The sequence below is a fragment of the Tiliqua scincoides genome, chromosome 9 (genome assembly GCF_035046505.1).
Source record: "Tiliqua scincoides isolate rTilSci1 chromosome 9, rTilSci1.hap2, whole genome shotgun sequence".
Taxonomy (NCBI): domain Eukaryota; kingdom Metazoa; phylum Chordata; class Lepidosauria; order Squamata; family Scincidae; genus Tiliqua; species Tiliqua scincoides.
The window spans coordinates 17,556,206-17,570,289 of record NC_089829.1 but is presented as its reverse complement, the minus strand read 5'-3'; the positions used below and the strand labels follow the sequence as shown (position 1 = coordinate 17,570,289).

General features: G+C 43.0%; 1 protein-coding gene across 8 annotated transcripts in view; it reads left to right on the top strand.

Annotated features, from left to right (window-relative positions):
- Window positions 1-14,084, top strand: part of CNOT1 (CCR4-NOT transcription complex subunit 1) — a 77,011-nt gene that overhangs the window by 53,192 nt on the left and 9,735 nt on the right. For 4 of the 8 annotated variants that reach the window (XM_066637773.1, XM_066637771.1, XM_066637772.1 and 1 more), the window contains exons 28-39: window positions 233-310; window positions 648-825; window positions 3,206-3,336; window positions 3,460-3,756; window positions 5,354-5,494; window positions 5,583-5,687; window positions 7,523-7,642; window positions 8,136-8,327; window positions 8,784-8,926; window positions 10,661-10,769; window positions 10,854-11,023; window positions 12,661-12,892. In XM_066637773.1, coding sequence (XP_066493870.1) covers window positions 233-310; window positions 648-825; window positions 3,206-3,336; window positions 3,460-3,756; window positions 5,354-5,494; window positions 5,583-5,687; window positions 7,523-7,642; window positions 8,136-8,327; window positions 8,784-8,926; window positions 10,661-10,769; window positions 10,854-11,023; window positions 12,661-12,892 — 1,896 coding nt within the window. Of the gene's footprint in view, window positions 1-232; window positions 311-647; window positions 826-3,205; window positions 3,337-3,459; window positions 3,757-5,353; window positions 5,495-5,582; window positions 5,688-7,522; window positions 7,643-8,135; window positions 8,328-8,783; window positions 8,927-10,660; window positions 10,770-10,853; window positions 11,024-12,660; window positions 12,914-14,084 lie in introns of all 8 variants that reach the window. The other 4 variants (XM_066637768.1, XM_066637766.1, XM_066637767.1 and 1 more) reach the window with 1 other exon arrangement.

Sequence of the window (14,084 nt, the reverse complement as noted above, 5' to 3'; positions counted from 1 at the left end):
GCTAGGCTGGATAAGTGGTGACAGAGTACATTGTTACATCAGCAGTATATTGCTGCATTTCTTTAAGTACATGGTTGTCAGTATTTGCACACTATAAGTTTTATTGTGAAGGATAGAGCCTTGCTTTTCTGTATTTGGGTTGAGGTGGCTTGTTTTAATTCTAGTCAATAACTGCTGGTGTGTCTAAAGCAAGGTTGTTAACTGTCCTCCCTTTTTTCCATTTGCTTTGTAGGTTTTCAGACCTCCAAATCCTTGGACGATGGCAATTATGAATGTGCTAGCAGAACTGCACCAGGAGCATGACTTAAAAGTAAATTATCCTTAACTTTAGTGCTTCTCAACACTATTTTTGTTCAGGATAACCTGGTAAAATGCGTTGTACGAAGACTAGTAGGGGCTGACTAGTAAACTTTTAATCAGTTTAATGAAAATGTCCACCTGCTTTTTTGTCAGTCTGGATGCTGACGTTGCTAAGACATGGTCTGACGTGCTTCTCTTCACATTCAGAATGTTTGTTTTGAAGCCTTGCACTCTTCAGAATGTATTTTAAGCTTTGGAGTGGTAGGTAGGCCTAGAAATGAAAGTTCATTCTTGATGTAACTTGAAAGATTACTTTATTAAACCTGAAATGATTAAATATTACACAGCTCAATCTGAAGTTTGAAATTGAAGTGCTTTGCAAGAACCTTTCCCTTGACATCAGTGAACTTAAGCCTGGTAACCTGCTGAAAGACAAGGATCGGCTGAAAAGTCTGGATGAGCAGTTATCTGCTCCAAAGAAAGATGTCAAACAACCAGAGGAGCTACCACCAATTACAGCCACTAGTAAGTGTCAAGGAAAACTCTTGCCAATGTTGCTTATATATAGTCTGCATTTCCTGTGGTGGTTGTGTCGCAAACTTAGGGGGCTTTGGGGTGCTCAGAGTTCTTGGTTCTCGCACCCTAAAGCCCTTGAGGCCCCCTTGTTCAGTAGTACTGCCCCCACCCTGTATGTGCCAGTGCCTCAGTCCAGGGACACTGAGACCCTCTAGGCTTAATTCTATCCCTTGCAGGCACTGAGCGCTTTCTCCAATTAAAGCTTCAGTCCTCAAGTTACTAGACCTCAATGAGCACTTGGTAGCTTGCTGAATGGCTAGGCAGGATTCTGAACCTTTGTCCCCAACAGACAATGAAACAGCTTAGTAAAAGGTATTTTAGTTTATTAAGTACATAAAGTTAGATAAAGTTACAGTAAGGCAGCAAATGCTAGAGGCATAAACATCTAGGAAACATATCAGCAATAAAATAATAAAGCTAGCTGACTATCTCTATTAATCCCTATCTCTCACCTGGGTCAGTTACTCTTGTAGATCCTTTAGCCCCAAGGCTACCTATGAGACCAGGTGCCCATGGTAGACAGTGTGCAGGATGTTGCACCCAAAAACTCTGCTCAAGAAGGCCCTGCACACCCCTGGGGGCACTCATTATTATACTTCTTATGCTAATAGTGCTGAGGTGACTTCATACTTATTTAGACTGTCCAATCAGAAACCAAGGTGCTGTATACCCCCATACCAGCTTCTGGGACTTATCAGCAAGGAAGGAGCAGAACTGCCAAACAGTGTCCCCAAGCCCTAAACCACCCAGCTGCCCCAGAAGTACACCTTGGTCAATGATGTTGAAAGTCACTGAGAAGTCCAGCAGGACCATTAGGGATGCACTCCCATCTAGTCCCTGGTGCCCGGGGACCAAAGCTGTTTCTGTCCCAAAGCCCAGCTGGAAGTCATAGGATCCAGATAATCTGTTTCTCACTGGACCCTCTGGTGATGAAATGCCATTACTTGCTTGATCACCTTGCCCAGTAAAGGGAGGTTTGAAACTCAAAGTTGCTAAACACAGCTAATGCAAAGTATAAAATGAGTTGCAACAAGCAAATGAATGTTCCATTTAGACCAACTGGTGGTTGCTGTTATTTGTTGTTCTGAGAAGGATGTGACTGAGTGCCACTTAGTCCCAGTCAGCCAATGAAAACCTTGCTGTTTCATCCTCCTCCACTGCAACTTCAGGATGGCTGACTGCTGATGGGTTTGGAGAAGGGAGGGGCCTAGTGGCAGCTATTCCTATTATTTTTTGTACTCTAAGCTTTTGGGCATATATAGATTACTAATGGAGTGCTTAAGTGCACGTCAAACAATGTTTGATCTTGCATATAACTACTATACAAGTGCTTCAGGTTTTATAACATAACCATAATAGATTAATCTATTTAATCTGTAATGGTGAGTGTTATAAGAACTGAAGTTGATTATGGCTTGTTCAGAAAATCCCTGCTGAGCTGGAATTACAAACCCTGCTCTCCTTTGTGCAAGATTGACACTCTCCCCACTGAAGCAGAGCTACCTCCCTAACCAGCATTTGCTATCCAGTTCACCTGCACCTCATTTATTTTTCAAGTGACATGTTGGGCATCATGTGCTGGAAAAAAGATATTTTTCATCAACAATATTTCTGTCAGTTTGCTAGGTGGAGCTTCTGGATGGGTTTTCTGAAGTTTCACTAAAACTTGGTCCACAAACATTGGTTTGTGGTCATCATCGAATCTTCTGTTTTCCTCTTCAAAGTGACTGAAGATATTTAATATATGAATACTTACCAGAACAAATGGAATTTAGCAAACACTACATTGGTCATTTCAGTGGTCAGTCTGATTAGGCTACTCAATGCTATGTGTATATAATATAAAATAAAATCTTTAGCAGATAGTGATTCCAGCCCAATTTCATTTGATCCATAGAACATGGAGTTGGAAGATACTTCAGAGGTCATCTAGTCCACAGATACCCTAAGCTCAGTGCAGGAGACTGTAGCATTCCTGATAGATGGTCATCCAGCCCCTGCTTGAAAGTTTCCAGTGGAGAGCATGAGGCAGACAGTTCCAATCTCAAACAGAAAATTTAAGGGGCACCAGCCTTGTCATCCTTCCACAAGCCTTAGCCAGGCTCAAACAGTTATCCTTTCAGCCTGCAGGTGGAAGCGAATGGAACAAGCTGTGACTTCCCCATTCAAGTTAATGTTGCTGGCTTGTTACACAGTCATTATTTTTGTGTTTGTTAGATTTCTGTGTTGATGTGTTTGTATATTTAAGTTCATGTTAAAACAAAGCCACAAAGTCCAGTAGTACTGAGTGAGTTTCTAGTGATTCTGAAAATCTCTGCTCTTTTCTCAGCAACAACTACCACACCAGCAACCAGCACTACGTGCCCAGCAACTGTTCCACCACAACCACAGTATAGCTACCATGATATCAATGTTTACTCCCTCGGAGGGCTGTCTCCACATATTACTCTAAATCCAACTGTAAGTATCTAGCTTTCAGTTTGGGGATGGGAGGGACATGGGATAGTTCTGCACTTTGCTAGTGATGCAGAATAAATTGTGTAAAAAAGGAGGTTATTGATAACTGCTGTTTTGCTTTTCCAGATTCCCCTGTTTCAAGCCCACCCGCAATTAAAGCAGTGTGTGCGTCAAGCCATAGAGCGTGCGGTCCAAGAACTAGTGCATCCAGTGGTTGACAGGTCCATTAAAATTGCCATGACTACCTGTGAGCAGATAGTGAGAAAGGATTTTGCACTAGACTCGGAAGAGTCACGCATGCGTGTCGCAGCGCACCACATGATGCGAAATCTGACTGCTGGTATGGCTATGATTACCTGCAGGGAACCTTTGCTGATGAGTATAGCTACCAACCTGAAGAACAGCTTTGCCACTGCATTGCGGGTATGTTTGTGATTCCTAAGAAGGGCTAGTTCAGACAAAATTGTGACACTGCATTCTGACCAGGCAGGGCAGTACCCTATTCTTCATGTCATGAAGGTAAACATTTTCAGAGATGCTCTAAATGGCAAAGTTATTTTGATTATGTGTTTTAATGCCCGGTTAAGCAAATGTCAATCTGAACAGGGTGTTAAGACGCATCGACCAGATTAACTTTTGATTGAGAATTTTTAAGATAACCCACTTCCATTTGTTTATATTTTGTAAAATTAATGAGGTGCTAGGAGCACCTGTGACAAACTTATTTCCTCATTCTTTCATGGATGACAGGACACTTCATCAGATGCTTATGTGCTGGAAAAAGAATGGTCTGGATGTTTGACTGGGGTGGTTGTTCCATTGCGTTAGTTGCTTCCTAAAATAAGGCTAATGAAAGAGTAAGTGTTCTAAGAAAAACAATTGGCTCTTCTGGCTGAAATGGATCCTTTCTGTTTTTGGCATTACAAATGTCTGTCATCCATCTAAGTACGTGTGCATTGTACTGATTAGAATTGAATTCTAATTGCATAGAATCCAGCAGCCCCACTCTTGCTGTGTTTTTCATGATATGTAGACTTGTACTTTGACTAGTCAGTCTGTGGTACGATTTGTCTTTGATTTTTTCTACAAATTTGCTATGGCCCATGGTTAATGGAACAAAAGACCATCTAAGAAAAAAGAGTGACAGCAGATGTTAGACTAAATACTTTAGCCTTGGGCTGAAATGTTCCTGGATTTTAAACTTGCCTCTCTAAGGTGAGAAACTGCAACTGAAGTAGTTGCTTCATGGAATGAATCTCTTTTGTATTCACTTTTACTGTCCCTGGAACAGGTAGAAGAACTACTTCTTATCAAGCCCAAAGAAAGCCTTGTGGCTTCAAGATATGACTAATAGTTGTTCAAGATTCTTGTCTGCAAATAGGTGTAAGGGTTCTGTTGATCTTACAATACTCAGGCAGTGTTGTAAACTGTGTTGGTGAATGATGTTAAACCATGGTTAGTGAAACTTTTCTGATAAAGAAAACAGAACTCAGAAGAGTTTTGGTCTAGTACGTCAGTATTATGATCTAGTCCTATTATGATCTAGTCAAGCGGTTCCCAACCTGTGGGTCATGACTCAATTTGTGTTGGATCACAAAACAGATTAGGCGATGTGCATCAAGGGTTAAACAAGCTGCTACTTGGCAGGGAGCACTGCTGCCCAATCACCATTATAGCTATAATGGCATTTATAAATCAGGCAGCAGCCTCTGGGACCTCTAAAAAGTTTGGGAACCAGTGACTAGTCATTTATTCTAATACATTAGTATTTGTGTAGTGTCTGTGATTTAGGAGGGGGAAGATACCATTACAGCACAGACCTCTTTTGCAGGGCAACTGTTACAAACTAAGTTTGTAATGTAGAGACGTATTAGGATTTCCTATTCCATTCAGAATGTACAGATAATTGGCTTAATAAATTACTTCTCAACGTATGTCTTGTATTGATCATCTATGACTGATATAAGCTTATAGTCAGTATGGGCATAGTCTTCCTTTAACAGTCTGCCTTTTATAATAGGCAGCTTCACCACAGCAGAGGGAGATGATGGAGCAGGCAGCTGCACAGTTGGCCCAAGATAACTGTGAGCTGGCTTGCTGTTTTATTCAGAAAACAGCTGTGGAAAAAGCAGGTCCTGAAATGGACAAGAGGCTGGCCACGGTGAGTATGGAAGGCTCAACATCTACGTTTTTAAAACTCAGTTTTACCCAGTTATCAGGTAGTTCACCTTTTTATGTTTTGGTCGCAGGAATTTGAACTCAGAAAGCATGCCAGGCAAGAAGGTCGTAGATACTGTGATCCTGTAGTACTGACTTACCAGGCTGAACGGATGCCAGAACAGATCAGACTGAAGGTGAGAAGGCTGAGAGAACATGATCTGCCTCTAGATTAAAACACAGCCAACAAAGGAGCACTATATGAGCTTTTTAAATCTTTAACTGCCTGATAACTCAGTGTCTGAAACTGCTCTGATCCGTACTTCTCTAGTGAATATGTTTGCTCTGTACTTTTTCTTACTTCAGTATTCTTAATTTGTCCTTCTTCCTTGCATCTGTGCTTTGTGTTTTTACCAAGCAGTTCAAGGAGTAGCAAACAAATATTGAATTCAGTACTGTTTCTTCTTCTGTACAATGATGGAAACTCGGCGAGGAAAGTTTTCTTACCATTCAGCTGGCAGACAGCAGGAAGGAGATGAGTGGCCTCAACTCACACTTCACAGCTCCCAGGGGCATTGTAACTGAATAAAAAAACTGACCTGAGGCAAAAGTAATCTTTTGGGGTTCAACTTAAAATATATAGAAGCAGAAAACAGTTCAGAGGTGGGAATCTTTCCCCAAATGTAAAAGCCTAAAGATCTGTCCCAGGTGATTATTGAGTTAGCATTGCACACTCTGTAAGGGGAGTAGCTGACTGACCTTCCATTGCTGAATAGAAAGAAAACTTGGGGAGTCTGTTTGAAGATTAACCAGAAAAAAGGGATGTCTCCTAGTAACCCGCATGGATAGCTTCAGATTCCAGTGCCATGTGATGGTATAAGAACATAAGAGCAACACATTGTATCATATCACAATGGCCAAGCAGGTGCTTCTGAGAAGCCTTCAATCAGTGTATGAAGGCAGTTTCCCTTTTGTCATTGTTCCCCAGCAAAAGTTGCCCTTTTGTCATTGTTCAACTGCCGCTGAATCTGGAGCAGTTACATCAGTTGTTGAAGAAAGCATGAACTGAAGCACCTTGTCAGAAAGACAAAATTTAGTGACTGCTGTGGCACTCATTGAGAGTTGCTTGCTCCTGAGCAACTGAAGTTCAGTGGGAAGGGAGGATCATGCTGGGTTCGTTGAAGCCCAGTTCATCTCTTACTGCCTGCTGACCAGAATGGAACTTCGCAATAAGCACAGTTGCTCAATTCCATAACGCACAAGAGTGCTGCATTTGTCTCACGGTGCCTTGATAATTTATTGCTAGGAGTCAGCCCTTCATGTGCAAGTGACCTGTATAGTGTGTGGGAAAAGCTTGTGCAGGTCCTGCCTCATATCTGTGGATTTGGGACGCAGTTTTAACTAACCCTAGGTCTGAACCTGCAGTGGAGACCAGACCTGAGCTCTCAGGTACAACCAGAGGTGTTCTCTGGTCATGTCTGGGAGCCTTTCTGAGGCCCACAGGGGCCTCACACAGTTTGTAAAAACCAGAAAGTGCCTTTCTGGCACCTCTGGAAGTGTTTCTGAGGTTCGTTGGCCTTTGTGGGCTTCAGAACACATCTGGACAACTACTGGAGAACATCTCTTTTTGCGTCTGGAGATTCTATGGACCAGACATGCAGACTTGTTTATCCATGGATTTTAGTATCCACCGGGGGGGGGGGGGTGGATCCCCTGCAGGTACTGAGGTCTGACTGTACTTTGTAAGTTTTAATTATTCCGTAGTGCCATCAAAGAACTCTGTGCAGTGAAATGTTGAGTTCTTGACTTAGAGCTACCCACTTCTGCTCAAGCTTTGTGTTCTGAATTGGGAGCGGGGTAGCCTTTCTTGATTGATCTTCCTTACTAGATGAGAATTGGACTGCCAGTTTAATTGTACAGTGTGTGATCTCCAGGTGTAGGGCTGTGCTGGGATGTTCATGTATTAGTTCTGCCCATGGAAGTGTTTTGCTGACAATTCTGTTAAATGCAGTATTTCCTACTTTTGTTTAAGGTTGGTGGTGTGGACCCAAAGCAGCTTGCTGTTTATGAAGAGTTTGCACGCAATGTCCCTGGTTTCTTACCCACCAATGACTCAACCCAACCCACAGGGATCCTGGCCCAGCCCATGAAGGTAGAAATCCATTTGAGAACGTTTGAATGGGGCAGTCTTTGTGGAGGGCTAGTGTAAACTAAGCCATCATAACTCAATTGTGGAAGATCAGCGAAGTCACAAGCATGTTGGCCTTCAAAGTATGTTCTAGTTTCTGCATTCTTTGTAAGTCAACCTAAAATCCTTCAGAAAGAAATTGGAAGAATTCTTATCTGAAGGAGCTATTTACATGACGGTGTAATTCTAACCTTGTTTACTCTCATGTTTAGTTCTGCTGAATTCAGTGGGTTTTACTCCCTTGACTCACAGTAAAATCACAGTCCCTTGACTCACAGTAAAATCTGTTGTTGGTTTACCCTTTTAGCCAAGAGTCAGTTTGAATAAAAGTGCTATTTATTGTGAACTTTTTGTTCAAAAGTGGTATTTAAATACTGTTAGTAATTTCTCTGAGGCTGATGAGAGCTGGAAAGGATCTGTGCGCTAGCCTAATTAATGTTTGTTCTTCTTAAATCAGCAAGCCTGGGCAACAGATGATGTAGCACAGATTTATGATAAATGCATGACAGAACTGGAGCAGCACCTGCAGTCCATTCCTCATACCCTCGCTATGAATCCACAAACGCAGGCCTTACGAAGCCTCTTGGAAGCTGTTGTTGTGGCTCGTAACTCACGGGATGCCATTGCAGCTCTTGGGCTGCTCCAGAAGGTGAATTTATTGTTATGAACACGTAACTCCTACTTGTCATATCTTGGAGGGACTGGTGGGAGAGAGAAGCAGCACTTCCTCCAGACCCGCTACTTTTTTGTTCAAGGTTTTGTTAAGAGTATTGCAAACACCCTACGCAGTGACAATGTATGAGCCACTTGTGGGAATTGCACCAGATTGCAGCTATGTTTAAAATGCAAATTATGGGTTGGGTGGAGGGACAATGCTTCCTGTTAAAAGGAAGCTATCTTTCAGATGGTAAACAGAACAGTGCAAAATGCCGTGATGGGTTTTTCTTGCCCTCTGGCATGCTGCGTCTTAACCGCTGTGGTTGGTAAAGTGGGTGTGCCATAATTGCGTGACCTCAGTAGTCCTATAAGAAAACAAGAAGGTTGTAGCCAGAATCCATTGTATCTGAGGGGCTCAAGTAAGTTTGTATTGCTGCTCCTCATGCAGGCTGTGGAGGGACTGCTGGATGCGACCAGTGGTGCAGATGCTGACCTTCTCCTCCGCTACCGAGAGTGTCATTTGCTTGTGTTAAAAGCATTGCAAGATGGCCGTGCCTATGGGTCTCCATGGTGTAACAAGCAGATCACAAGGTCAGTAATAACCCAGTGGGTTACGAATGAGGACATTTACCTCAGAAGCGGGGAGCCTTATTAAATAACAGAAACTGGAGTTGACTGACGTTGTCAGCATTATGTCTGTTATGTGTATGTACGGTGACTCTGGCAACAGGCAGCCAGTGTAGTTCCATGATGGGGTGCTAACTATCAGAATTTGACTTGCGTGTTTCAAGTTCCAAAATCTCTTCCTCTCCCAACTCAAAAAGTTGAACAGAAAACAATATACTTGTCACTCTTAAAGGCTGCCAGTGCTAGTCCTGACCTTTATCGGTCATTTGGCTCCTCAGTGTGTGGTCCGTCATGCAGTTTATTTTCTTTAAAAAATTATATCCTGCCTTTCTCCTTGTAAGGGCAATCAAGGCAGCTTACAAAATTAAAACTGTACAGAATGAAAACAATAATAAAACAATAAAACAGGACAAACTCCAGTGGACCACATAAAACAGTTAAAATTGCATTTGATTAAAAAAATCAATCCTGCTTTCTGGCCTGTAATCCTGCCTTCAAGGCACAGAATTGATCTATGCTTTATCTATTGATGTAACTATGAGAGAAGTGCTTTCTCCCCTTCTATTTGTCATTGTGACAATGAAAAGTCTGTATTTTGAAAGGTTCTTCATGCTTGTTTATTTGAATGCAAGTATTCATTTCACTGACCTTCAGTAGTGCTGCCTGGGCTATTTTACCACAGGCTGTAAGTTTTGTGCCACCCCTGTTAGCAGGGGAACTGCATGTATTAATAGTTCTTCCATCAGGAACACAGGATGGTCAGTCTTGCCTCTCCTAAGGAAAACTTACCTGAGGCAAAGCAAAACAGCTCCTTGATAAGGAATCTTTAGATTGGGTGCAAAACCCAGCACTGTCTCAAGGGAAAAAGAAAACTGCTGGGGGGGGGAGAGAGCGCTTCCAATTGAAAGAATTAAAAATGTGTTGTAAAAAAATAGACATCGAATTGTATACCCCAGATACCCTGTTCACCAGTAGTTCTATAAAAATGCAATAAGAAATCCTAATTAACAAATGTGTAGCTGTACCCTTCTTATTGTGGATGGATGAGTGCAGTGTGTATTTGGTGTACGTGGGAGAACAATCAGGAAAGGAAGTCAAGTAATTCTTATTTTTCACCCCAGTCTGTAAATTGAGACAAGGAAGAAGGAGGGAGGTAGAGATTTGGGATACTGGAGAAGAAAGCAAGAGTTCAAAGCACAATGGTAGTTAATACTGTTCCTGGAGACAGGCAGGCTGGTCTGATGTGCTGGGGATTCCATGCAGCAATTTGGAGATCCAGAAACATTGCAAGGACTCAGGTCATCTTTGCATCAAAACATCTTTGTGTTTTGAATTGCAAAAATCATTTGGATTGGCTGCCAGTATTTATGGGCGTTTAAGGGAAATGCAAAGGTGCTGGCTGACACACAGCCAGCAGAAGAACCCTAATCAAATTATCTGTTGCATTCCTAAAACTGGGGTTGCTTTGGTCAATATTTAGAGATGCGTTCCTGTCTCCTTACTTTTTCCTGGCCACCAAGCTTGTCAACGTGTGTATTTTTCCTTGTCATAGGCCATTAGTGGTCCAGTGCAGTCACAGAAGTGAGAGCTCAGTTGAACCTGTGGTTCATTTAAAGAATAGTTTAATTTCCCAAATTTCTACTGTGGATATTATGATTGGAAGACAGTTTGGCATAAGAAAATGTTTATCTTTTCCAGGTGCCTGATTGAATGTCGAGATGAATATAAATACAATGTAGAAGCAGTGGAGCTACTGATTCGTAACCACTTAGTAAACATGCAGCAGTATGACCTTCACTTAGCGCAGGTGAGATTCAGGAAGTAACTTTTCAGGAAATCTTTGAATGCTGTTGAAGGAAAAGAGCTCACCCTTTTGCCCTTTTCTTGGCAGTCAATGGAGAATGGCTTGAACTATATGGCTGTGGCATTCGCAATGCAGTTGGTGAAAATCCTCTTGGTGGACGAAAGGAGTGTTGCTCACATAACAGAAGCAGATCTATTTCACACCATTGAAACTCTGATGAGAATCAATGCACACTCAAGAGGGAATGCACCTGAAGGGTAATGTCAGAAGAATCTGTTGCTAGTGCAAGCCTTGCGAAGTGTCTAGCATGTGCTTTTGTAAAACTTAACAGAGGTCCAGTCGTGCCTATCTTCTGTTCTTTCTGTGTCTTGGTATTGCTGTGTAATTCTAGTGTATTTAGAGTTTTGATCCACCCTGCCTTGAATTCCCATTTTAACTAATTGTGTAGGAATATATGTTAATGCCAGTGAGTTCTTCACGTTTCTACATAATCCTGACAAAGCCTTTCCACTGGAATCCATTACCCCTTCTGGTTTAGAGCCAAATTGCTTATTTGGAAGGATTATACAGTACAATCTTCCTCAGAATGTGACTTGAGATAACTGTTATAGGTTGAATGTTCCTTGATATCAGAGAATTCCCTGCACCTAGAAAATAGTCAGTTGAGGGGGGGGGAAGGCTAGATAGGAACCCTTATGTGCAGATTTTCTGTGTTTAGGAAGTTCTTGATATAGGGGAACATTCAAATAAAGATTTCCACCACCTGCTTTTCGAAATGGTGCAAAGAACATAAGAGCCCTGCTGGATCAGGCCCAGGGCCCATCTAGTCCAGCTTCCTGTATCTCACAGCAGCCCACCAGATGCCTCAAGGAGCAAACACAAGACCACATGATATTTGCATCTCGCTCTCACCTCTTTGCATCTAGCATTTTATTTACATTCACACCCCCTGCGAAGACACCAGATTGCAGTTAGGTTTAACTTGTGCTACTTTAAGCACAGTGACTAATTTTTAATGCGTGAAACCTACTGAATGTACCTCCCCTCCTTTGCCAGTCTGGGGTAGGCGAAAAAGGTGCCAACCACAGCCAATTTGGATGACAGAAAAAAATTCCTAACCGGCCCTCATATTGAGCGACCAGCTAATCTCAGACTGTACATATCCATCATGGCTTGTAATCTGTGATGGAGTTTTCCTCCAGAAATCTGTCCAATCCTATTTTAAAGGCATCTAGGCTGGATGTCACCACCACATCCTGTGGCAAGGAGTCCTGGGTAAAGAAATATTAAGGGTGCCCCAGCCTAGTAATCATTTTGGTCACTCTCTTCTATGCTATGCAGTTTGCCACTTGACTGGTGTGTATTGATAATTCAAATTTTATGGAGGTCTGTTTCAGATCTTTGCTTCATAGCCAGATACCACTCAACACTCCCTATGCATTTGCTGCAACAGTGGCATCTTCTCAGCTTCACTTTGAAAGGCAGTGATGTTGGCAGTGGGCAGGCCATGCTTGGGTAGGATAGGCCACAGTTTCAAAGGATGAAGATGGCTCATCCCTCCGGCAGTCTTGACGCCTTCCTCCCTCGGTAGTCCCCTCGGTCCCTGAGGGGGAAAAGTAGGGAAGGTAAGGTGAGGGAAGGTCCTGCAAATAAAATAAAACTGAAGGGCGTTAAAGAACTCAAAAGATGGCTGCTGCTTTACTTGCGAGACAGAGCTGCTCTGAAGAAAGCGGTGTGGCCCTCTCCCTGGAGAAGTTGCCTCTTAATTGGACTCTGCCTGTGTTTCCTGGGAAGTACTTCAGAATGCATTCTGGGACTGTAGATTGTTTTTGGATCTGTGCACGCATTCCCTCCTATCTGAAACTGAACTTGCATGTTCTGGATTTTTTTCCAGATTACCACAGCTAATGGAAGTGGTGCGGGCCAACTATGAAGCCATGATCGATCGTGCTCATGGAGGGCCCAACTTCATGATGCATTCTGGAATCTCTCAGGCCTCTGAGTATGATGATCCACCTGGCCTGAGGGAGAAGGCTGAATATCTCCTGAGGGAGTGGGTGAATCTCTACCACTCAGCTGCAGCTGGTCGTGACAGCACCAAAGCGTTCTCAGCATTTGTTGGACAGGTAGAGCTGTGGAAAAGAGAGGTGCTTTTTATTCAACAGAATTGGGGTATGATGCCCTCAGGATAAAGTACAGTGATGTGTAGCATTGAATCCCCCAGAGTTCTCCTCGTCACGTGAACACAACCTGCTGTACCTGTGTGCTAAGCAGACCTCTGTACCTAGTATACCTGTCCCAAACTTTTGTATGTTAGCGGAGGGGGGGGGCGGCGGCTTCAAATCATACTGCAACCATGTGGGACCTGTTACTCTGTGAGGAGTGCCCACTCAGCCAGAAGAAAGTTCAGATGGCCCCAACACCTGGCTAACCAGCCAGTTATCCTGACCACAGGATTGGCTACTCCACTATGGGAAAAACCTGTGAAGTGGGTCCCCAGAGTTGAGCCCTTTAAATATTGTGCTGGTTGTGTGGGAGTTGCTCACAGAGAAGAGGCTCTCAAGCAGTTGGGGTGTTTAAATGACCCGAGTGACTAAGGTGTTGGTTCTGTTCCTCGCACTAACTGGCCAGTGCAGAGAGCCTTGGTTGGGAACTCTTCCTTAGCTGTGTGGTAAGTGATCCAATCAAGGCTGTCACATTCTTGCTTATACATTGTATGGTCTTGTTATGTGCTGGAAAATGTTTTTCATCAGTGTTGCAAGTTTATAAAATTTGTTGGAATAATAGTATCATGATACTTTTTGGATGGATTAAAAGTGGGAAGTTGCTGCCTTGTTGCACAGTTCTGGCAGGGTGGTAGCACAGTCTTTAGCGAGGTGCTTCATCACCAAAAGGCAGGACTCCTCCAGTTTCTAGTGGTGCCCTGAATCCTGCCCATTTCAGGAAGCAGGCTCAGTTGCTGACTTCTAAGCTTTATTGCTCTGTCCTGCAGAGTGAGACATGGATTATTATTTGCAGGCCTCAGCAGAGTTACCACTATCCTTCTATCCACAGCTTCACTGGAAGGAATGGCCTATATGCCAATTTTTTTCAGAAAGTCTTTCCCCTTTCCTCAGACAGTAAACACATGAATTTTCTTTTCCCAACCCCAGACCAAGAGGGGAAGGATCAACACCAAGCTGTCAGAGCTGAGCAAGCGATACTTGCATCCACCTTCAGTGTGTCCAAGGTGTCAGTTGATGTTAGGAAATGTGCTTTGCTTTTAGCTACCTCCTATTCCTACTTGAGAGCATCTCTGGAATGGCAGCTCCACACCTC